We start from the raw sequence: 26,322 nt of genomic DNA on the forward strand, positions 1-26,322 counted from the left end.
ATTGTTAAAGCGCACACATATCTTCTTAACATCAACTTTCTACTTTGCATAAAAATGATAGAAACCAATTGCCCTAAAAATTGTCACAACTGTTTGATTAATGTTATTTTCAATAGTGTGAAAATATAAACTATATTTGATAGTATTTAATATTTTCAACATCATCTGCCATTGTAAAAATAAGACTCTTTTCCCATTTTAATTAAAAACCAAATCTCCATTTCACATGTTACTTTGCAGCTTCAAAGGCTTTTCTTTTGCAGTGAGAGTGTGACTACATTTGTCCCGCGGTCACAGAGGGGGCAGAGAAGGCCTGCGGGTTACAGGGCCTCCGGCATGTGTGCTAAGGCGCTTGCTGGCCTCCTGGTGCCCATCTTGCCCAGCCTGGCCCTCGCAGCCCTTTCCTGCAGAGCTGCTGAGCACTGGGCCTCCACACCTACAGCGGACACTGCTACCTCTTGACTCAAGAGACTGCGTTCTTCTTGATTGCTCCTTTCATTTTCTCAGCAATATAAAGGCACAGCGCAAATGCCTCCAGCATTTTCTCTGCAGTAACTTTACCCTGGGAATTCAGCATGTGCCAGGGTATAAAAGCTCTGGGTAGACATGTCATGGTGAGCTTTAGTAGATGATTCCATGTAGTACATCTAAGGGTGTACTATGGCCCCTGTTTGTGGGGTGGGGGGAAGTATCAGCTCTGCCTGGAATAGAACTACTACACAGAAGGTGCATATGCTGGTACTAGAGATTAATCTCAGGGCCTAGGCACTCTTCTTTATCTTTTTAACTCCACTTGAACCCTACCTCCACTTCTGGCTTTTTGACAGTAAAATGGAGAAAGGAGTTGCATAAATATTCCTGCTGGGGCTAGCTCCAAATTCAAATCCTCCCATTTCAGCTTCCTGAGAATTGTAGGTGTGAGCCACGAGTGAGAAGCAGAAGGCGGTTTTTAATGATTATTTACGGTTGTCTGAGACAGGATCTCACTCTGTGCTCTAGTCTGGTCTCCATCTCATGATCTACCTGCTTGGATTATAGGTGTGGGCCACAATGCTCAGCATTTAATACTCATCTTAAAAGTTAATGGTTCTCCACAGAGTTCTTGCTTAATTTTAAAGAACAAGGTTTCTTGTAAAACCTGTCCCTTGGCTGTATTAAGAAGTTCAGTAGCAGGGAAACTTTACAAACAGCTCCTGCCAGCATGAAGAGCTAGAGGTGCCCCACGTGAGCTCCTAGCCACTCTGGAGGCTGGTGAGTACAGGACGGCATGGACAAAAACGCAGTGAGCTCCCTAGCGACCAAGAAGCCAGGCATGGCAAGTGCACATCTGTGGTCCCAGCTACTCGAGAGGCACAGGCAGGATGAGTGTGGTCCAAAGTGAGCCTGGGTTTTTTCCCTCAGGCCCTACCTGCAAACTACTAACACAAACAGGGACTGAAAGTGTTGTTTAAGTGGCAGAGAGCCTGTCTAGCAAGTATGGGGGCCTGAGTGCAAACCCTAACACTGCCAAATAAATTGTGTTTAAAGATATACTGGGATGTGTCTATCCCTATCATTCCATTAAGCAACTTACTTTATCTCTTATGACTCATACTGCTCCATTCATTTAAAAACTTTAATTATATATGCATGTGCTTGCATGTTACAAATGGGGTGTGAAGTGACCAAGTCTGCTAGATGACAGGAAGTCTGGTGAAACTGTTCTATCACAAACAATGATAGAAACTGTAGAAATTGAAGTGGTGTAGTATTCTACTTCTGAGGCCCAGAGACAGAAAACAAACCAACTGCCAAAATCTTCCCGCTAGGGACTTTCCATGTGACCCAGACTGCCAAGGCTGACTCAGTTCCTAAACTCAGCTTCTGACGATACACACAGTACACATGCAGAAGTGCATGCATCCGAGTTTAAATGGACATAGTAACATCCCCTAATTTATGAGAACAAAATTCACATAAGTGAGGAGCACAGACATTTAAGATGGGCCCAAACTGTCTCCACTGTTTGCGTGGACAGATAGTACTCACAGCTCCATCTAGGTCTTACTATTGACTGCTCGTTTTGTGTTCATTTCTGAGGTTTTAGGCTGGGGGGGGGAGGAGAGAGGGGGGATGATAGGCATGCGATCAGACTTCCTAGCCACTGTCAGACAGGGTTAGCTGTGGTCACTGGGGACAGGAAGGACAAGGAATTTCTCTGGAACCCTTGCACGGAGGAACTGTGCTCTGGTGGAGAGACAAACTCCATCAGGTTGGCACTCCTGTAACACCAACACTGTTTCCAGAGGATGCCTCTCTCGGGGGAGGAAGGGCATGTGGGACATGACTGTGGCATGTCCGCACTGTCTGCTGTGGAAGCCTCATGGAAGGGCTCCTGCCTGTATTAGAGAGCACAGGGAGCCACGTGTGCCACGCAGGACAGACAGACAGCATGGTATGGACAGGCCGCGTGGTACAGAAGCTCAGGGTTCCTTTAGGACAGGCTACCTCACCTGCACACCTGGGTTGTCAGTTACACCACACTGTGTGTATCGCTCCCAGGCAACAGGCCAGCAAGTGCACTGAGGACACATCTGCACAACCACACATACATACATACACATGACCACACAGGCACACATGTGCCCACAGGACAACACAACCATGTCTGACCACTTTAATAAATGATTACACACATACAGTGCATACACAGCCCCATGTTTACAGGGGCACATGTGCACACAACCAAACGTACTACTACACATACATGCATGGATGTGTTGCACAATGCGTGTGCACGGTCAGGTACACGTGACCAGACACCTGTGTACACACAGGCCCATCTCCTCAGCCCCAAAGGACAAAATGACTGTAACTGGGAACCCATGTGTGACAAGGAACTTAAATTGAGATATCCCCTTTAACCCTCCGCAAGTAGCACGCAACACAAGCTCAGGTGTTTCCATGAGCTCGGGTCAGCAGGAATAATCTCGCACAGGACAGGTCGGTAACCACACACATCTTATAAACTTACGAACCCCGCTTCGATGAACTCACCCACCCAAGTGGTCAGCCAGACAAAGGTGTACCTGACTGCTTTAAATAATACGATGGGCTGGCTTGTGTTTTCAAGGTTACTTCCATCATGTAAATAAAATCAGTTTTCAAGACTATGGCTGTGCTGGAAAATTTTTAGCCATTTTAGAACAATACAATTCCAAATAAACAAAAGTATCAAGTTCATTTTTGTGAAGAAATAAATGGGGGAATAGTAGGAAGCGGCATCCAGTGTGGAGCTGGTCACCTACGCTGCCACACAGCCTTGAGGGAACAGGGGACAGGGAAGATGCCAGACACCCATATGGATGAGTTGCACCCATAATGTACATAAACAACACACATGCACGCTCATGCACACAAGGCTAAGTCATGAGCGTATCAATCTAGTATATAGTGGGAACTCTTTGAAGTATGCTTTTATTATTCTCTCCACATTAGTTACATTTTATAGGCATCAGTTTTTCAAATCTTTTGTTAAATTTGTGAGATCTCGTACCAAGAGTGCAATATGAATATTTTCCCAAAGCAAAACCTAATCAGATATCCATAGGCTGCTTTTCCAAAAACAACTTGGTAGCCAGGCACCAGTGGCTCATGCCTGTAATCCTAACTACTCAGAAGGCTGAGATCTGACGATTCTGGTTCTAAGCTAGCCGGAACATGAAAGTCATTGAAACTCTTATCTCAAATTAACCAGCAGTTAGAAAGCCAGAAGTGAAGCTGTCACTCAAGAAGGTAGAGCACTAGCCTTAGGACAGAGCTAGGCCCTGAGTTCAAGCCCAGGGCTAAGGCACACAGATACACAGATACAGATATACAGAACTTCGGGTCTGCAAAGTAAAGCTACCTTTTGGAAAGGCACATGTGGTGGGCCAGGGCTAGGTAGTGTTTTATACCTATAATCTCAGCTACGGAAGAGGGAGATTGGGAGGATTATGGTTTGAGGCCAGGGTGGGTAAAAAGTTCACAAGACCTATTTCAGCAAATAAACTGGGCCCATGGTGGCGCATGCCTGTAATCCTATCTATGAAGGAAGCATAGGTAGGAGCCTCTGCTAACTAAAGGAAAACCAACTAAAGGAAAAAAAATGTCTTGAGGAATGGCTCAGGGGTGAAGTACCTGCCTGGTGACTGTAAGCCCGAGATCAAACCCCAGGATTAGAAAAACAAAAATAAAACCTGTCCTCAGAGTTATACAATTCTTGAGATTTAGAAAGAAAATTTGTAAAACAATTTTTGAGAACAATGCATATTATTATCATCTCAAATTTTCCAAGGGACTTGATGTATGAGTTCAAGCTGCTAGCACTGAATTAAGGGCAGTGACACAGAAGAGACGGCTGGGCACAGCAGCTCTCCCCAGTGACTCTTCAACACTGCAAAGCACAGAGGCTCTAGGAGAAGTCTCCGACCACCATGAGGAGCACTTACTTTAATCCTCAACTTACTATTTTTACTTATGTTGAAATCTGGCTCTATCATGAAAATTCTTATTGTATATATAATTAAACTACACTCTTTCCTAATATTAAAAAGAAAGTTAGAAAGCTATTCTGATTTGGAGCCATAGTTCCCTTAGCTCAAGAACATTTAAATTTGGTCACTCACTCTCTCATTAGGTATTTAAGGCAACTTTTACTGAACTTTGGCAGTTTGTTGACCTAAACTTAACTTTATAGGCATTAAAATTCCACTACAATATGAAGGTTATTACTCTTTGTCTCAGGAAAGGAATTATTAAGGCTTATCTTTTTTCTGAACATAACTATTAAAACAGTAGAATCAATCTAACATAGATTTCTTCAGCAGTTTTAAAGCTCCCCACATTTAACCTCCAAAAAACAAACTTTTTAGTTTTGCCAAAGAGTATACTGTTCATGGACTATACAAAGAAAGCATAATTCATTTTAGGAAGTATAGTTATTTCCTTTATCATAAAAATATCTACAATACCAAGGGCAAAGAAGAAGGCTAAAGAGAAGAGTGAGACAGAGACCATGTTTCTGTGTAAGCCAGTAATACTAAAATTAGCGTTTTTCATTTAATTAGAAATGAGAGAAAATACATAGACAAGAATGGGAAAAACAAATTGTTTAAATAGGGATACAGGTGGACCCACTGCAACAATGAGATGTACAAGTCGTTATGTTGAAAACGAACTTTACAACTTTGGTGGGGGGGGAGGTGAGGAGGACTGGGTGGGGAGGTGGGGGGAGGAGGATGGGAAGGGATGTGAAGGGGAAACAAAGGAGGAGGCTACAATGCTTGATAAGAAATGTACTCATTATCTTGCCCATGTAATTGTAACCCCTCTGTACAGTATTTTCACAATTAAAAAAAAAAAAAGAATGGGACAACTTGATAGTGCATTCTGATGGGAAAAATACTACACATTTTCTTCAAAAGTGTAATTGTTCAATCTCCATTGTTAATATAAGAAATGTAAACTAACTACAATGAAGTTTAACCCCCTCCCCCCAAATCCCGGTGGTTTCCTAAAATCAAGTCAAGGGAGAGGAAGGTAAACAAGTAAAGAGCAAGGGTAAGAATGCAACAAAAAATTAAATGCATATCCTACAAAGTTAAGAAAATGAGGAAGGGCTGGGTTGGGAGGGATGAGTAAAAATGTTGAAAGGGGCGACATTGGTTAAGATGTATTGTATTCATAAAACTACTTTGTTGAGTGGCATCTCCTTTGTACAACTACTCATGTATGGTCTAGTGCTTTAATTTCACATCTTTACTAGGACCCTGGATGTAAACACCAACTGTGACAAGGCTGTGGTGATACAAACAAGTACACTGGGGTCTGTCACTCAGTCCTATGTTACAATGCTATCTTGTCTTTCCTCTACTGTGTGGTTATCATCTTAATGTTCTCTCTTAAAATTCCATCAAATTTTCCACTTCCCTTAGTGCAGATTTTTTTTATCAGAAAACAGAAAGGACGTATTTGCTTTTAAAATGTACAGTCCAAATCCATGAGAATAAAATATGAATATTAATGCAGTTGTTCTGTTCAAAATGTGGCTACTCAGACTGCTTATGCTAAATTCCTGCAGACATCGTAAAAGGCTTGTCGACCTCACAGAGGAGGAATACAACTTCTGGATTCCCATACAGAGATTTATCATTTACAGATTTACCATTATCATTGATCTGGCACTTAGGCAGACCAGTAAGTCACCATTAAACATTAGTCTAATACTATCCCAACTCTCTTTTGTCTGCCTCTTCAATAAGTGTTGATAAGATTCAGTTGACATAGACAATAAATATAAAGCCATAGTAACCAAAAAGACTAGAATACTCTGAGCATTTGCTCATTGTTGGCTGGAAATTTCTGACTCACGTCAAAGAGGAAACATTGTGAAAAAAAATTTTGGAAGATCAAATGAACATTTAAATTACTCAAGGATTAAAAAACATAATCACAAAATGAACTTATGAGTAGTCAGGACAATGTACAAGACCCCAACTAAGTACTTCAATAATAGCAAGTACAAATCAACAACGGCTGCAATCAAATAACTCTGTACTGTGTCTCCATGAGTATGGAATGTAATGTAGCATTTACTCATCACACACCATTCGTGAACACAGACACACAACGTTCTACAGCCAACCACCACAGCCTGTACATTCTTCAACGGGAAAGATGGGCAGAATAATTGTCAAAAGTGCCTATTTTGCCTGCCACACAAATCATTTCAAGCAATTAGAATTCATTATACACAAATGTCCCATCCCGCCACCCGCCAAATGAAATACAAGCCAAAACCAAACTAACTTGTAATGACACAAACAGAGGCACCATGATTACATGAGTAGGAAATGAGTAGGAAATGAGGCCAGACAATGTGCCTGTGGCTAATGCCATTTCTGAGCAGCGCTCATTGTGCAGATTATTATAAGGTGATTGTGGAACAGATCTTGGTATGGCATAATCATTTTGAAAGGCTACTCACTAAAGTTGTCCCATAATCTACAACACAGGTGCAAAGTACAGGAAGAGAGTATTATTTCATGTGACTGAACGTTTCTAGAATCCACACCCCGGAGGAAGGCACATGTTTTGCGATGTCCAGTTATGAGTGAGTGTTCTGTGTTCATTGGCCATCAGTGCAGCAGTGCAGCAGACACCCCCCCACCCTCCACCACCTTACCCAGTCACCTGGCAGGACCACCTGGGGTATCTCAGAGAAGCTCTCAGTCATCCATTCCAACCCCCTGACAGCACAGGAAAGCTCGTAGGTACTCACCCTGCAAACTGGGCACTGCCAGTGAGTACTGCTGTCTCTAAGCCTGAACTCATCAGACAAACACTTGGAATGATACACACGAAAACACAGGTCACATATCAACACCTCTCCAGGCAAATGGCATTCAAAACAATACCAGTCATGAGTCTCTGTTTCCCAGTCCTACAAAAAATACAAAATAATTTCGTATGACATTTTGTCGACATCTGCAAGGACTAAGAATAAAATTCAAACTGAAGTCCATCAGAGGTTAGGCATTATACACAATTTTAGACATTCACCATTAAAACAAGAGGGAAAATACCTAGAAATTACTTCTTTAAAATTTAAATTCTTTTCCAAGCAATATTAATACTCAGATCTTAAGACAATCTGATTGCAAACCAGTCCCAAATGCAGTAAGTCCAAAGCCAATCCACTTCTAAATTGCCTTCCATTTTAAAATGTGACCTAAGGAGTAATTTCTTTAATAAACTGAATACACCAAACCAACCTTACTCTTTCATCCTGCTTTTTAAAAGCCCTTCAGTAAGTACCTGCACACACAGTGATACTGGAGAGAATACTAAGAGTGGTGCTGATCACTGTTCTACCTTCTCACCCCTGGTACTGATGCTCACTGAAAATAAGCCTTAGTCAGCATGTCCATGTTCTGGTGGCTTCCCTCATGTTCGGGTTCTATTGAATTTGGAAAATAAATTGAAAATGTGAAACTAAACATTTAGTCCTCTTGTCCAAAGGAAATTGCCAAAGAAAGTAAAAAAGGGAACAGAGGCTTATTTCCTAGAAATCAGGGATCATGATAGCAGGTGCGAAAGTGTTCCTCCACACGTTCTTACCCGTGACACCTTGTACAGTCAGCACCACTTCCATACATGAAAGTAAGGCTAGGAGGCATTCTTTAGTTTATGGTTCATTCTTCATCACTCTTAGCTTTTAGTAAAACCTACGTAAGAGTGATTGGTTGGTTAACTTTCAACCTTCTTTTGTAGACATGGTAACCAAATGAGCAAAAAGAAAACTCAGCTATGGTAAGCAAGGCGATTCCAGTGGGACTCCGACACTCCATGTTTGTGCTCTGCCATCATTTTTCCTTTTATTATCACCATCTACTTTGTTCACAGGGGTGAGCAGCTTTCTTGTTTTCTTTGAACCTTACTCTTCCATCAATGGATTTCTATGCAGCACTCGGTAAATAATAACTTCTAGAAACTAGGTTCAAACATCTGAGTGCTACAATTCCCTATATTCCAAGGGTAAAAATGACCACACCCAGAGCCATGGGTGAGGAGCAGGACATAAGAGCAAATCTTGTAGAAATGTAAACTTTCCAGTTTGCTTCTTGCTAAGAAATTGATGTTCTTCCTGGACCAAAGCAATAAAAAAGGCATGACCATTTTTAGTTAAACGCGACAGGTGCACAGACTCTAGAAGCTTATTGTGGTGGAGGAATTTCGGGTGAACTGCAGTCTTGGAACTGATTGCAGGACCCAGTGGCACCATATAGATATAGCGTATGCGTGGGGTGCTTGGCCAACTTGAACGAGTCACTGGCATATTCATGTCAGCTCGCTGGCAAATACATTACATCTTAACTATTTCAATGTTCATATCTAAAAAATTCTAACATAAATTAAGCTTCAATGGAGATAAGGCACCTTATTTAATTTTTTAATTGGCAGACCTCTTTCCAACAATACATTTCAGATTCTTATCACCACAGCTGTTTAGAAACATCTTTAGAGATTTCAAGGGCTTATATTTGACTCATTACTAACCACAGAAATTGCCATATTCTTTGTTACTTGAATTTTGGACATTAATTGGCCTTTACATGATGATCAGAATGATAGGCCACTAAAATCAAGAGAGCAAAGCTCTAATCTTTCTGTGTGATCCTCCCCCCTCCTGCCTCCTCTCCTGTTTCCATCCACCTAGGAAACAGAAGTAAAAATGGACTGTTGATGTGTGCTTAACTCTAGACTCAGTTTTTTGGTAACAGCTATAAAAATGGCAGCATAATTTAAAAGAAGCAAATTATAGAAACATGGATATATGTTCTTCTATACATTTGGATCTATCTATTCTTTTAATGATAGCAATTGTTGTTTGGAATATACAAAACATGGAAGACTCAAGTCCAAAAATCACTAGATTCTGAGTCTAGAAAAAAAATTTTGAGGTACAAATGACACAGGCACATTTATTAGTGTCAAAGACCCTTAAAACTGTCTTTTAATAAATAGAAATCACACCCATAGTGCTCCTGACTAGCATTCAACCATGTTATAACTTGAGTTGCATTTTCACTGGGTCCTATAAGATGCCAACATCTCTTCTACATAAAGCAAGCCAAAAAAAGCAAACCTACTAGCACAAAATTCAAAACTAGAAGTATTGTAGACAGTATGGTTTTAACAAACAAGTCATGGCAAGAGTTAACTAAGCTAGCCTATAGTAAGATAGAAATACATTACAAAAAAAAGAGAGATAACAAAATTAAAGTAAAATAACATAGTACAAAATTAGTTCACCTTGTCTGGGGTTGCTGTCCTGAAGAAAGGCTGCATACTGTAGGCCTTTCAAAATAAAAACAAAATAATCTTGGTCTCTCTACCACAGTTTTGCTCATTATCAGGCAATACACAGGGCTACAGTGATTTCATACATGGTCAAATGGTTATATCTTGCTTTACGACAAACTATTTTGCAGATACTATTACTAAAATATACTAATGTACTAACCATTAATAAAAAGACAAGAGCATGCAAACTTAAGAATCATTATTAGTTTGAGAGGAAAATTTTCACACTAACAAAGTGCTACAGGTAGATATAGAGAAAACTTCTCTGGGAATTCATGAAACCTACGATGATGTTAGGAAAAGTGTCATACTTTCAGTGTTAGCACACATTTGCACAGTCCCAGGAATAATAATGTCCTTTCGCTTTGAAACAGGTTCACACTGGACTTAAAATGGGTGATGAGTGTGACTGTGGTGAACTCAGCACCTCATCATATGAGATTTATGCAGGCTATCCTCAGAACCTAGTGGAAAATGGTCCACCGTCCAGCGGCATGTCATCCACGTAACTTCAGTTAACACTCTGAGCCAGACTGGCTCAAATACTGCTCCTGGCACGCAGGGCTGTGTAACTGAGGGAGGAATGTCCTTTTCTAGCTGTAAAGTGAGCAGAGTGGTAAAAAGCAATGGATTCACATGTGCAGAGCATGTGAAAGAGAGCCTGGCACAACCCAGGCACTCAGGAACTGTGAACTCATGTTATTATCTATTGAATGCACAAAATGGAAACTGACCAAGCCACAATGACACACTTCTAACTACACAGGTGTGCATCTCTTCCAAGTCCTTTAAAATTCAACAGCACATTTGCTTTCCACATTTCTATAAGTTAGGTAGAACATGAATTATTATTCTCTACAATTTGGAAATGAACTGGAGCTTGGCAGGTGGGTGTTCCATCACATAGCAGGGGAGTACCTGAGGAATTGTTAGGGGAAGGTATTCCAAACTACATCCCAGCCTCCTCAACAAGTCAAGGCAATTGCTTAAAGTCACTTCCTATTTCTACTTGGTGAACAGACCCACATTGCACTACCTGATAGCGGGCTCCAAGGCAGACATAATGCACAGCTAGTGCTTTGTGATTCTAGGTTATTTTAACTGCTAACAAATTCAAGCTAATTACACAGATGTGAGAATTGATGGTTAAGTATTTCCAGTGATTTTAAATATTATTTTAAAGATAAAATGTTACAATATTGCTCAAACAAAAATCAGACGGAAAAAAGAAAGAATGCATATACACTCTCAATACAAATGAAAAAGAATAGTGAGACCAAATATTTTGAGCTAAACAAACTTTTTACGCCAGCAAGAATAATTTCAGGGTGTGAGTATGTTATAGTTTAAACTCACATAGAGCTGTAGTAAATGTGATTTCTAATTAATTGTCAGTGATGCTGTCCTTACTGAGTAACCACATGATCGTTCATGTTTGCATGACAGATTGGGAATGAATATTTGGAAAGAATGCATGGTTTCAAATATAATTAACATGAAGAGGGTAGAATATATTTCACAATATAAAGTAACAATGTCCAAGGGGCATTGAATATTGCATTTAAAGCACTAAAACATGTGACAAGTGTCACCAGAAGGGGGCAAATTTCTGAGCTGACTTTACAAGCACTCCCTGCCGGGCTGCACTACAAGAGTGGGGGCTCAGCTTGTCCAGTGCCACCTATAAGCACAGAGCAGGGAGCTGCTTCTTGCTATTGCTGCGCAGCGTGAGATTCCTGAAGATTAAGTCCAAATTCTATGAGATGGGAGTTAGGCTAAAATTTCAAAAGAATCCAAACCATAGTTTCTTTCAGAATAAGCCATTTGGGCCAGGTGCTGGTGGTTCACTGTAATCCTAGCTACTCAGGAGGCTGAGGGGGAAGAATGGCAATTTAAGGTCAGGCCAGGTAGAAAAATTCCTAGACTCTATCTCAAAAATACTCAGAAAACTAACAAACAAAAACAACAACAACAAAAACAGAGCTAGAGGTGTAGCTCAAGTAGTAGAATGCCAGTCTAAGAGGCCCTGAGTTCAAGCCCTTGTTTTGCAACCCCAGAAAGACGGAAAGAAAAAAAGAAAGAGAATGAGCAGGAGTGAGGGAGGGAAGGAAGGAAACTAAAGAAGTATCTATCCTGCCCTCCAGGATTAGAATTTAAGCATTTATCCCTAAGATATGTTAAACTCTTTAAGAAACCACAATATACATATTTTACTTTTAAAGGGATATAAAAAAAACCTCAAATGAGAAAAGGCAAACAATAGAGAGGCCACATTTTCATGTAGACAGATGCACCAGGCCTGTGGAGAGGAATGGAGGGAGCCCTTCTTAGGCACGATCAACTTTTCACACAGTTGTGAAAAGAAAATACTGGAAGCAGGATGTGTGACAGTTACTTTTGTCTTCTAAGTAGCCAGTTACTTTTGTCTCCTAAGTAGCAAAACAAACCTGCATAAACCAGAAGCAGAAGTTCCAAAACTCATATACTATCTTTATACTGATAATAACAATGAAAGGAATGAAGTCCCAAGACCAAATCTGGCAGGTATGTAAACGAAATAGTTTTATACATTAAAAAAAATCTTTCTCTCTTCTTCCACACTGGTAACCAAATTATTCAATATCAGATGAAAACCACCTGTCTAATGCAAGTGTAGCTCTGTGCTGGGAATTGTGAATACAGATGGAAGTCATCAACTAATACTATCTCACTTGCAAAATACATATTGACATGCTTTATCTGCAAATGATCTGTCACTCAAGGTTACCTGCCTTCCTATAAGACAAGAAGGATATGACTAAGATCTTCCCACCCTTAGTGAACACCTACAGTGAAGAGGATAATTCATAAGAGATTAATGTATTTATTAGGAGGATAGCTAAATAGCATACTAAGCTCAGTCCGGGAAATGGTAAAATTCTGCCCAAGAAATAGAATTTTGAATTTGTAAGGATAAAGAGGTGGAAGAAATGTGGATTAAACATATTACCCATGGTTCTCAGAGCAAGCAGATGAAGAGGAAACCCAGGAGCCTACAAGAACATGGGGAGTTTCTTTAGAAAGAAATTGAAAGAACAAGTCCTGATATAATAAAACAGCAAATGGTCAGACATCACAAAGTTCCTTCTTGTCCTCATCTAACGGCCTTTTGCCAATATAATTTCATAAATTATGAAAATCACCTTTGAATAAACTTTTGAGCCCTGTTAGTACATGTTAATGACACAGTAGTCTGGAAGTGTGGAAATGACCATTTAAAATTGACAGGAGCTGGGCACTGGTGGCTCATACCTATAATCCTAGCTACTTAGGAGAGAGAGAGAGCTGAGGATCAAGGTTTGAAGCCAGCAGGGAAGACAATCATCAAAAAAAAAAGACATGTGGGACAAGTGGTAGCACGCCAGCTTAGGGATGGGGAAGAGGAGTGAGGGTACAGGTCCCAGAGTTCAAGAAAACCTGGAATTCAAAACAAAACCCAGGAATGTTGCCCTAGTTCTACACATTCATCCTTCAAGAAGACTGGCTGGAGCATATATTTTGCTTGTACATTGACTAACATTATTTAAACAAGCCATTTAGAAAATGTGAATAGCCTCGTTTTTAATGCCTACTTTTTCATGATCTCATATGGACATACATAAAATATAGCCATGAAGATGCTTATGCATGGCCTTATTTTACAATAGCTTCTCCAAATGTAATTCTCCTACACAGGGGGCTGCGAACAGTGTTTGAGATGAGCTTGTCAAATGCCTGAGCATCAGTCGGATCTGGTAGAAGTCATTTCTGTACAATGAGGGCTTCTGCCTTTGGCTCACAACATACAGGCTTTCTTGCAAGCAAGTCTTACATCTTTATAGCCTTACCAAACACAGCTAAGCTTCTAGTACACGTAGCTGGCCTTACTATAAACAAAGCTCAAGACAGGCATGTTTTTCAGTAGATTCAAGCTTTTAAAAACAAGCCTTGGGGAAAAAATTAGCAGGGACGGAATAAAAATATAACACTGACAACTCTCATTAAAGCCACACCAATGTAACTGTATGGCGAGAGGAACTCAGGATCCACCAGCTCTTCTCAGAATAATGGTGAAAGCCAAGATGGCAGAGCCTGCTTCTGCTGATGTGACGGCTTCGCAAGATACACAACTCTGTCCCACCTCTGATTCTACAGCTACCATTTTTTTTTACAGGTAATAGAGGGGAAAAGAAGAGTATTACCATCTATTTTTAGCATGGCAGGACTGCCTGAGTGAGGAATCGTGGTGACTTTGAACTAAGTGTTTAAAAACAAACTACTAAAATATCCAATAACTTTCCTTCCCGAAACTATATGTACCTTCTTGACTGTTTCTCAATTCTGCGTCAGAAGTCAACAAGACAACGAGTAAGGCAGAAGACCCAGTTTTTAGGTCACTAAAGTGAACTACACCACATAAAAGGTGGAGAGATCCAGCAGGTGGCATGCAAACAGAGCTGGCCCCACAGTGAGGAAAGGGGAGTGAGCCATCCATCTGAAGATCTTATGGTGTACCCCTTACAGTACTGTCACATACTAGAGACCTGTTAAAAAACATTAAACAAATAGACCATGCCTGATATGATGTGAACAATGCCTCTTAAAGTTGTTGCTGACCAACTTATGCCTGGCCTACAAATGTGGGCCATCTAGTCAATACAGTCACACAAAGCTGGCCAAGTGTGAGCTACCTGTATCGTTAAAGGTACAGAGCTAATCACACGAGCTGCTAGTGTTATTAGGGCATGAAAACTGCCTGTGTAGGCAGTGGAGACAATGACATGAAAGTGCAATCAGTCTATTATTTCCAAGTCTTGTCTAAATTAAGACATTAGAGGTGTTTGTGTTTGATTTGTGTTTGAGGACACATGCTACAAAATAAAAATTCTCAGTAAAATTTTTTGCTTTTAATAAACTCATGAGCTTTTGATGAGCTCTAGATAGGTATTTCCTTGTGTTTTAAAGTTTTATTTTCTTCTAATTAATAAATAATCTGTATGTAGGGTAAAGTAATGTTTCAATGCATGTCTACAATGTGGAGATGATCAAGTCAGGATAATTAACATCATAATTCAAATGTTTATCATTTCTTTGTAGTAAGAACATTTAAAGTTCATTCCTTTACATACTTTGAAGTACACAATATTTTTATGCATCATCAACTTGCTGTGTGACAAGTAAATCTGTGTGTATATGTGCACTGGGTCTTAAACTCAGAGCCTTGAACTCTCGCTTCTTTTTCTTTTTCTTTTTTTTTTTTGTACAAGGCTGGTGCTCTACCACTTCTGGGCTTTTTTGCTGGTTAATGAAGGGGGGGAAAAAAGAGTCTCACAAACTTTTCTGCCTGGGTTGGCTTAAAACCACAGTTCTGGAATCTCAGCCTCCTAAGTTAAAATTACAGGCATGAGCTACCAGTTCCTTGCTTACCTAAGTGTAAGCTCACTTAACTGACTGGTCAGAAATTTGCTCTGACCCTATCTATATATGTTTTATGTAGATAATTTCATTTAGTCCTTAAATAAGGCTGATATCACCATGCTCACATTACAGCTGAAGACAAAACGAATGAGGTTTCCAATGTTCCTCACTATTATTTATATACCTAAGTGAATACCCGAGATGGACCTGAACCCTGCAGACTGCAGCGTGCATGCTTATGTACAGTAACTGAATTCTAAACACTTACACACTTTTTAATCTGGGCATAAATCTGATATATCTAGCTATATTATGCATGTTTATTTAGTATAAAATGTATTGTAAATAAGAATTGTTTAATGTAAGACTTCAGCTAGAAAAAAGGGAAATAAAAGATGATACTAAAATATATGCATTAAGAACATAAAGAGTATACAGGACCTAAGTAATTATGAGCATGTAATAATAAGATGATTAATTGCTGGTTGAGTTAAACTGAACATGGAAAACTTCAATTTGAGGAGCACAAACCTAGAAAGCAGAGAGAAAGTCACTTCTAGGGAAGTCTGTACCCCATCTTGTGTGGATGGGGTCTCCTGCCTCTATAATTACTACAGACCTGAGATGCTAGCTTAGTCTTCTGCAATGACACCTGCAGACAGCCAAGTGTTTAGGGGTGAGACATCTACATGATCTGGATTACTCTGATTATACAATAAACTAGTTGTCAATTATTTTTATTATGTCCCCAAAGTTTCTTGCCTAGATTTGTTGCTTTAGATTTCTGAAAGAAAACTCTATGGGGGGAGGGAGGGAACCTGTGCTGAAATGAACATTTTCACTTCAATTGCAATGCAAGTAAAGATGTTTTCTGTTCATTAAAAACATTTTTCCTCCCTGAGGCTTTGAAGCACAGATTGAGTTGGCCAAAACTGGTGTAAATCTGAACAAATCTGCACCACAACTGTGTGGCAAGCAGCTACAAGGATGACCTTGCTCTCCAGGCCTCACAGAAGGGCATGAGGTTGGCTCTGTTGTGCAGAGCAGAGAAGGAGGGGATTCGAAGGGAGCGGGAACTTTCCCATGATGAACTGATCTTAAGATTTTTGTGTGGTCTTAATAATTTTAGATTTCAGGGAATTTGTGATAGAGCACTCAAAACACTCAATTACTAAGTCTACTTCTTCTGATTTATTTATAGCTTGTCTTTAAATCCATTTTTAAAGCCTAAAATAATTAACATCTACTATATTTGGAACCGATCATTTGAAGCGGTGTTCATAAAAATTAGGATATTTCTAACGTTAGAACATCAAAAATATGGCAGAATAAATATATTACACACAAAAGTAATCTTTATAAAGGAAAAAATGTACTACTACTGTATGTGACTCTCAGTGTGACGTCTGCACTGAAAGAAATCAGAGGAGTAAAATATTACCACTAAGAAAAGGAGTTAAATTTAGGAAAACTAGGGAAAACGAAAGAAATAAAAAACTTTCTGCTTTTCTCATTAGACATCTGTTCTGGTATACAACAACTACAATTGTCACTGGTGAAAAAACAGCCAGGGGACAGACACCAGAAGCCTCTGGCTCTGTTCTAGCCTCAGCTAGAGTGCGGTCCTGAGTCCTGTGCCATCTGGTGCCAGTGAGACGGTGGTGCGTAGGGCCCGGGTGGTCCTCGCACCTGGCCAGAGGGTGCCTGCATTATCCTTCACTCAAACACTTCTCCTTACTGAGAAAGCGCCCAGAGGTACCATCATTTGTGCACAGGTCAAAAGGGATTTTGTTCTCACTTTTTAGATTTAAAAAAATACAGCTATTAATGTACCCTCTTACAAAAATATCAGAAGTCTCCTTTCTGCCAATGTGGAGCCTTAACATGAATGACAATTGTTAAACTTCTGAAAATGAATTTTCTACAGCTTGTAGCTAAATAATGTTTTTAAAAAAACCATAGAGCTCTGCCACTCTCATGTTTCTCAGTTATACTTACGATTTCATCTCCTGGCAACCAGTACCCTTCCTGCTCAATGCCAGCTTTCGACCCTTTGCAGCCCACTGTCAGCGTCTCCACAATAAGGCCGTCTTTCACAGCCAAGCTCAGCTGACGGGTCGTCTCTTTTGGATGCATACCGTGGACTCGAGACATATACCTGAACACAGAGGAGATGCAAATTTACAATTCAGTATTGGGACACAGCATGAGGAAAGACGAGAAAATGAAGGAGATTTGCCCGTCTTTTACTCATGACTCATTTATTTATAAGATCTGGAAGAGAGAAGAGAGGAAAGGTAAAGGAGTAGGAAGGAAGGAAGGGAGGAAGGAAAGATGAAGGAGTGGGAAGGAAGGAAGGGAGGGTGGAAAGATGAAGGAGGGAGGGAGGTAGTGAGGGAGGGAAGAAGGCAGGCAGGAAGGCAGGAAGGTAGGAAGGCAGGAAGGCAGGAAGGCAGGAGGGCAAGAAGGAAAGAAGGAAGGAAGGGAGGGAAGGAGGGAGGGAGGGAGGGAGGCAGGAGGGCAAGAAGGAAAGAAGGAAGGAAGGGAGGGAAGGAGGGAGGGAGGGAGGGAGGGAAGGAAGGAAGGATCAATCCATGTTCTTAGATTGTTTTAAACCTAAATTGTTCTTTATGTTTACAGAAATATTTGTTCAAAACAGCCCCAAACCAGCAAGTATAAGTTATTTAATACATTTTAGTTAAACATCTCATTTACTTGTAGCCTCTGGAGCAATCACTAACTTTCACTCTATAGCCTCAAGTTAGATTTACAGTTTTCGGTTACAGGCTTTGGAATTACAAAGATAGTCTGTAAAGTAAGTTTCCTCATCTGGAAGCTCATGCCACAAGCCTAGAGTCGAAGCCAGCCCAGCAGGAGAGTCCATGAGACTCTTATATCCAATTAACCCCCAAAAAGCCAGAAGTTGAGCTGACACTCAAGTGGTAGAGTGCTAGTCTTGAGCAAAATTAGAACAAGGACAATGTCCAGGCCCTGAGTTTAATCCCCAGGACTGGAAAAAAAAAACAAACAAGCAAACCAACAAACCCAAACCCTAAAAACCACACACACACACACACACACACACACACACACACACACACACACACACACACACACACACACACACACGTACGTGTGCACACATGCACTTACTCAAATTTCAGAAAACAATGCCAAAGAATATATGGAATTAGACAGGTATATCTGCATATGAAGGAGGCACCAATGTACAATGTGACAGATCAAATGAAAATGTCTTTTCCCGATTTTCAGATTCATGGCATTTTTAAAGTAAACTATATCAAACATGCTCTGGATGGTAGAGAGAAACAGTAACATTCCCTCCATGCTCATGGCAATATTTGGCTTACACATTCTATATCACATCTGAATCTATCTACTTCTACCTAGTTTTAAAGCTGTATCTCTTCTTATGTCTTAAAGAAATATAATACTATAGATATATTTCAATTTGAGCCATTCTCCATTCTCCTCCAAACAAACCCCAACAACTACTTTTTCCCGGCAAACTATTGGATTTCAGAGGGCCTTTTGCCTATTCAGATGAGAACATATCATGAGACAAATCAGACTGGCTGGACTTCTCAGCTACATGTTCTCAACCGAAAGACAGGAAAGTGACACCTGTGCAGTCCTCAAAGTAGTAACACAGGACTCAAATTGTTCCTGAAGCTGCTACTTAATATTAGCCTGTCATTCAGGCTCAAAGCAACAGGTAATTTTGAAATTCATCCATCTGAATTTAGAGGATGAAATTTAACAAACAGACAAACAACAACAAACAGAAAAAGTTGCAGCAAAAGGATTAATGATAAGGGTGTATGTTTTCAGTACATGAAAGACTACTTTTTTCTGCTTAGGAGATAGCTTACTTTGTAAAATCTTGTTTCACCCATCACCTTCACAACTGAAGGACTAAGACAGAAGAAACATGAGGATTCTGTCTAGCGAACAGAACAGAACATAAATCCTGACAAAGGAGATATGCCATAATTAACAAAACCAGAGAAAAATGAGGAATTAATCCAAATACACTAATTTTGTCACTTTTTTGACAGTCAAAAGATTCTCCAAAAACTGTCCTAAGGGATTCAATGTATTGCTTAAATTCATAAAGATAATCATTAGAACAACAAAATTTCTAAAATTATCTGGACTTACACAAAACATACCATGTAGTACAGCATAAAAACAACAGGAACTGGGCTAGGAAGGTGGCTCAGTAGTAGAGTGCTTGCCTTGCATGCATGAGGCCCTGGGTTCAATTCCTCAGCACCACATAAGCAAAAAGAAAAAAGCCGGAAGTGGCTCTGTGGCTCAAGTGGTAGAGTGCTAGCCTTGGGCTGAAGAGCTGAGGGATAGTGCCCAGACCCAGAGTTCAGGCCCCATGACTGGACCCAAAAAAAAACCCAAAAAACAAAAACCAATAGAAACAAAACATAGGATGAGGATTCAAATGAAATCCTCGTCTTCTTATGGTAAAAAGTATAAATGTTTAACAGTTTCTTAAAATTAAGAACAAGTCAGAAAGACTGAAAATGAATGGGAGCTAGCACTGGTGGCACATGCCTATAATCCTAGCTACCTTAGAAGCTGAGAATAGAAGGGTTATGGTTTGAGGTCAGCCCAAGCAGAAAAAGTTCATGAGACTCTAGGTAAAAAAACAATCAGCAAGCTAGCTGCCAGTGTCATCCTAGCTACTCAGGAGGCTGAGATCTGAGGATCAAGATTTGAAGACAACCTGAGCAGGACAATCTGTAAGACTGTTATCTCCAATTAACCACCAAGAGGCCCTAAGGGGAGCATTAGCTCAACCAGTAGAGTAACAGAAAAAGAATGAGAAAAGTATACAATAAATGTAATTCAAATGAAGCTGGGTTCAAGATCACAGTGTGTAAGATTTGGAATCCTACACACTGAATTTTTAATCAGAAATAAAAATAGGGCATGGATTGTTATAGTGCAAAAATAAAATTTTAAAGAGCCTGGGGTGGTGGCTCACCTAGCTGCTTGGGAAGCTGACCCTGGGAGGACTGTAATCAAAAGCTAGCCTGGGTAAAAAGTTGGCCAGACCGGATCTCAACCAATCAAAAGCTGGTTGCAGTGGTACTTACCTGTCATCCCAGATATGAAGGAGGATAAATAGGAAAGGAGAGGTCCAGGCTAGCCCAGGGCAAAAAGCAAAATGCTATTCTAAAATCAGGAAAGTACAAAGCACTGGCAAGGGGGTGGGGTAGTTGTTGAAATGGTAGAGTGGTTGCCTATTAAATCCAAGGCTGAGCTCATCATACCCTAGCCAGGCAGGGAGAGAGGAGGTAGGGGAGAGAGAAGGAAGAAATATTGCCAGAAAAGAATTCTGAAAATTTCATTCTCTTCCCTGTTCATATACACAAAAATGTGGATTAAATTAAACATGAATATGAAATAGTTAAATAAAATATATCTGCTAATTTATTCTAAACCTATTCTAAAACCTATTGCAAACAATCATTGACTTTTAAAAAGTTAATCTAAAAGGTGCAAAGAGATCTAAAAACAATAATGAAGAAATGAACTATACAACTTGGGGGATAGGGAGTTGGGAGGGAAAAAACTGGGAGAAAATAAGAGAGTGACACTGTTCAAAAAGAAGCATACTCAATACCTGACTTATCTAACTTTTAACCCCTCTTTACAACGCCTTTAGAATAAAAATTTTAAAAAAACAATGAAAATGCTCAACAGTGCTAGTTATAAAACAACAAATGTAGAAGATGCCCTTCCACTGATCTACAGACCCAGCCTCAAGTTAAAAGAAAATCAGATGGGCGCCGTACCGCGCAGCCTGACAGTCCCTGCACCTGGACGGCTGAGTCAACAGAGTGGCAGGTTTGAGGCCAGCCTAGGCTGGGAAGCAAGATCCTGCCTAGAAACAACAACGGATGATCAGATCACCAGATCACCATTATTTACAACAGCAATAAGAAGAAGAGCACAGTAAGAGAAATGACAAATTCTGCATGAAGAAAAGTGTGAGATGCCATCAGTGCAAAAAGGGAAGAAAATAGCAATTCTGATTGTAATAAAGCCAGATTTCCGAATTACTGCTAGAAAGATTAATCAGGGGATGGTACTTGGTAAACTGATTAACTAAATTGAGGAAAAAGGAGGAAAAGGAGAAAGCCCTATCTCAGTCTGCACCCATAATTAAATTCTATATAGTATAGATTTAAACATTAAAAAAAAGATAAAACTTCAGAATTGTTAGAAGAAAACGCTGGAGATGGTTTTTCACATTGGTGTGGAAAAAAAAAACAACCTAAGTATGAAACAGAATCCAAATCAAAGAAAAACATCACACAAAAATCACTAGATCAATTTAGTAAACACAAGAAGAGGATAAAACAAAATATAGGAAATCAAGAAAATGGCAGGAAACATTACACATCTCTCTATAATAACCTAAATATTAATAGACTCAATTCTTCAATCAAAAGAAGATAGAAGACTGGATCAAAAATAAGGCCCATCCATTGTTTGCATTCTGTTTTGGGTTATTTTTTAATTAAAGCTTCCATTGGTTATGATATATACCTTTTAATATATTACCTGTATGTCACATTTATTGAATAAATAAAATATATTAATTTCTGATCTTAGGTAAAAGAATTCAGATACAAACATTTGCACAAAATAACAAACCTTTACATATAAAGAACTGTCAAGAATGCCACAAAGGCTGTCAAGCTAACTTATAAAATAACTCTATTACAAATAAAAGGAGGAGGAGGAGGAGGAGGAGCAGGAGGAAAAAAAGGAGGAAGAGGAAGAAGAAGAGGAGGAGGAGGAGCAGCAGCAGCAGCACAGTCCCAAGCATAGGGTCCTTCTTTCCTCCACCATCCCACAAATAATAATAATAATAATAATACAACAATAATATTCCCCCATTCCTCATTATTCAGAATATTTTCTCTCTAAAACATTTATCCACTAATAATTATATGGCAAATTCTTAATACAGTACAAATCCTCAATAAATAGCTCAGTCTAATACTTCTTTTTGCCTTTCTTTCCAGCATTGTTCTTTCCCAGAATTACCGCAAAAAAGAAAAAAAAGAAAGCAAGAATCAGAATCCAGAAGTGACACAAGATGGACATCTTTACACAAAAGTACTAACTCTACCTTCTTCATAAGAAACACAGTGGCCAAAATTAAATGAGAAGCTGGGAAATGAACTTGTCATACACATCACATAAGACATGACCTAAGTCCTGTATCTTCCTAATATATAAAGAGCTCCTACTTAACACAGGTTATCCAAGATGCTTAGGACCAAGAAGCTGTAAGAGTGGTTCAAGTGGTAGAGCTCTTGCCTAGCAGACACAAGGCTAGGAGTCCAACCTCCAATATTGCCAAAAATTGAAATTAAGAAATGATTGCGGCCAAAAGAATTTCAGATCTGTGGTATTTTTTTCAGATTGCTTAATGCTTGCATTTGCATGAGCTATCTTGAGGAGCAGACCCCAGTCTGAACAAGAAATTTCTTTATCTTTCATATGCATGCAACCTGAAGGTAATTTTAAAAATTCTTTGCATACCTGCATTTTGGTTTTGTTTTAATGGAGCTGGGAACTGAACTTAAGAGTCTTGCACTGGTCTTATTTCACATTCCTAGACATTTTGTTTGTATTTTCTGTTCCTTTCCTTTTTTTTTTCTCTTCTCTTTCTTGTACTAGAGCTTGAACTTCAGATTTCTCATTCTGCTTTTTCATTCAAGAGTAGTACTCTACCACTGAGCCACAGTCTTGCTGGCTAACTGGAAACAAGAATCTCTTGGGTATGTCTGCCTGGACTGACTTTGAACTAATTAACCTCAGATCTCAGCCTCCTGAGTAGACAGGATTACAGGTATGAGCTACTGCTGCCCAGCCCTCCTTGGCATATTTTTATCTATGAACATTCATCATACTAACGGGTTTTCCAAGCCTCTGTGCATTCAAATGTCTTCAAAGTAATGGTAAATCACATTCAGCGTTTTTTTTTCTCAGATAATATGTGTGGCTCAACTTTCTTAGTTCAAAAAGAACTGAAGTCAGGTATAGCAATGTATTTTGGTAATTTGGCTGCCTATTTTGGTGTTTGAGGGACAAGATGTACACTGGAATCAGGAATCCTCTTCATGGGGCAGAGACCAGACAGGATAGGAGGTGTGGTATAGGCTGATGGGCAGGACCTACCAGCAGCAATGCAGGAAATATCTCAATACTGATCCACTCCACCCTGGGTAACCATTGTTTTTCTGAGCAGAAAGCTGGATTTAGGCAAATGAGGATAAAGGGTAAATGATCATATAAATATTCAAAATATCATCCAAAGGCTAAGATGTGTCTATTATTAGCAATAGATTAATAAACTTGAAGAAATAATTCCTACTCTTACAAAAAGATTGTTTTATCCTTAGTAAGTGTGAGCTCTAGCAGCTCACACCTGCAATCCTAGCCTTCCTCTCAGGAGGCTGAGAGCTGGAGGATCCAAGGGAAGCCAGCCAGATAGGAAAACCTGGAAGAAAGCCTCCATATCGATTGGCCAGCAAAAATGCTGGACTATAGGTTGTGACAAGTGGTAGAGTACCATCCATTGGCAAGAAAGTGAAAGCCTTGAGTTCAAGCCCTAGTCCGAGCACCCAAAACAAGTTCAAAGAAGTCAATGCTCATGTATTTTTCTTCAGAAGTAGAGAAAAGGCTTAGAGTTGAACCAGAATACTGTAGATATTAAGTAAACAGAAGAGTAATTTGCTCTGAGTAAGCATTACAGTACAAGTATACTTGACACGGTTTAAGACTTTCTTGAATTACTCACAAACAAACTGAAGGTTCAGTGATTTATGTGATATCTCACATATAACAAAAGTTTCAGTTCATTACTCATTTTCTTAGACCATCAAGTACTCTGGCAGGCTTGCTTCATGTGAAAATAGCTGGCTAACAGTTCAGGTGAAGGATACTTCACATCTCTCATTTTCTTAAAAGCTGCCTAACCCAGTCCACTGGTGGCTCATGCCTATACTCCTAACTGCAACAGGCAGAGGTCTGAGAATCAAAGTCTGAAGCCAGCCTGAGCTGTGAGACTCTTATCTCCAATTAAGCACCAAAAGTGGAGCTGAGTTTCACGTGGTAGAATGCCAGCCTGGAGCAAAAAAGCTCAGGGACAGTGTCCATGCCCAGAGTTCAAGCCCTAGGACCAGCACAAAATCAAACCCAAAAACTGACTAATCCATCCCTGGGACTTACCTTCTTCCAATAAATATGCACAAGTAGAAATCTGGCTTGAGGTCTATTACTAATCTCAATCTCAATTTTACTTGGTCACAGTCATAAAATGATATGTAAATGTCCAATATTTAAATGAACGGGTTTTCAGTAACGTCTTCATTTCTCCTATTCACTTCCACTCCTGCAGCCCTCCTCCCACTGCCTCAGGGCCCTAGCTCACCCATCTGTTTGCTGCTAAGTACCAAAGTGCATCCACATAAAACCAACACACTGTAAAACCCTAAGAGGCTTCATCTTCTGAAATGATTCTACCTGCTTCCAGACACAGACAGACATACACACTCTTCATACTATAAGCCTCTGCTTAGCATTTTTACAAAAGTAAGAACTCTCATGAGTCATAGTTCCCTGGGAGTAATTATCTCTCCTATCTCAGTATCTTCTAGTATTGCTTCTGAGAAACCCTGGGGTCTTGTTTGGAATGAAGGTACTGGGAAATGAGCACACAAGTGGGAAAATAAGACTGACTGCAACTTGTGCAAGTGTGGTCTGCCACCAGATACTGTGTTTTCTAATCACTAAAACATGACAAAAGCTGGAATGTCCAAATAGCTCTTATAATTGGGTTTACCATGCTCATGGAATCAAGGGGTATGAGAATTTTGTCATTTTGAAGGTAATATGACAAATCTATGCCAAGTGTATTCTGAATAATCTAGATAAACACCTTCAGGCAGAGAATTGGCTCCTTGAGCCTCTGTGAACTGTGAAATGACACCATAATCATAACACTGAAGGTGGGAATACAAGTGAATATTGGGGAGATCTTCTGATGCCAGGAGGTCTCTGTGCATACAATCTGTGGAAATCACACAAAAAGATAGCTGACTAGTAAAAGATGTGGAATTTCTTCAGGACAAGCACATAGAGTATAGCAAGCTTATACCCTCAAATGTAATGCTAAAAGACTATTTCCCATGTTGAATCACAAGGTGTTTGAGATCGGTATTCTCAGCATTGGTGAAGGTAGTGGACACACTGCTGCTGGACCGTGCTTCCTAGAAAGCATTCTAGCAGGATGCACCCACAGCTCTCAGATGACCCTGAAGCCGCCATTCTAGTTCCAGGAAATGGCTGTAGGCGAGGTACATGACCTATGTCAAAAAATGTTCCTCAAAGGGAATCCAATGGAATAAAAAGGAACTCAATGTCCACAATAGTAAAATAAGTTATTATATTCACTCAATATACTTTAGAACTAATTCATGTTTCAAAACAACACAATGCTATGAGAAAATACTCATGTATACATAAAATGAGTATTATATATAATGAGATTTATATAATACAATATAATATAATACAATGAGACTTGAGATTGAATATATGTATCTATGTATGTATATATATATACACTCATATGTGGAGATGAGTATTACTGCTCTCAGCATTAATTGATTAGGTTTATTGAGAGCAATTCTCCCATTGAAAACTAGAAAAACTAAAAATAGTAAAAACAAAAACAAAAACAATTCGCTTACTTTGGAGCAACTGCTGATTCCAGTAGCACCAACTGACTGATTCAAGAGCTAAACAGTTTCTGACAGCTTCATAGGGACAAAGGCAAAACTGTAATTCAGGCATAGAAAGAAAGGAAATCTGAGCAAAAACAAAACAAAAACAAAACCCACAGGCTTTGCATTGCTAACCTAAAGAACCCTGATTAGG

The 26,322-nt window shown here is 39.6% G+C and overlaps 1 protein-coding gene across 4 annotated transcripts in view; it reads right to left on the reverse strand.

Moving 5' to 3' along the window:
• Zmynd11 (zinc finger, MYND-type containing 11) overlaps positions 1 to 26,322 on the reverse strand; it is a 97,572-nt gene that overhangs the window by 29,916 nt on the left and 41,334 nt on the right. For 2 of the 4 annotated variants that reach the window (XM_013009352.1, XM_013009354.1), the window contains exons 3-5: positions 17,320 to 17,479; positions 9,835 to 9,879; positions 7,301 to 7,462 (exon numbers count right to left, since the gene is read on the reverse strand). In XM_013009352.1, the coding sequence (XP_012864806.1) occupies positions 7,301 to 7,462; positions 9,835 to 9,879; positions 17,320 to 17,479 (367 nt within the window). The remainder of the gene's footprint in view (positions 1 to 7,300; positions 7,463 to 9,834; positions 9,880 to 17,319; positions 17,480 to 26,322) is intronic. The other 2 variants (XM_013009353.1, XM_013009355.1) reach the window with 2 other exon arrangements.

This window comes from Dipodomys ordii, unplaced genomic scaffold (assembly GCF_000151885.1).
Source record: "Dipodomys ordii isolate 6190 unplaced genomic scaffold, Dord_2.0 Scaffold9, whole genome shotgun sequence".
Classification (NCBI taxonomy): domain Eukaryota; kingdom Metazoa; phylum Chordata; class Mammalia; order Rodentia; family Heteromyidae; genus Dipodomys; species Dipodomys ordii.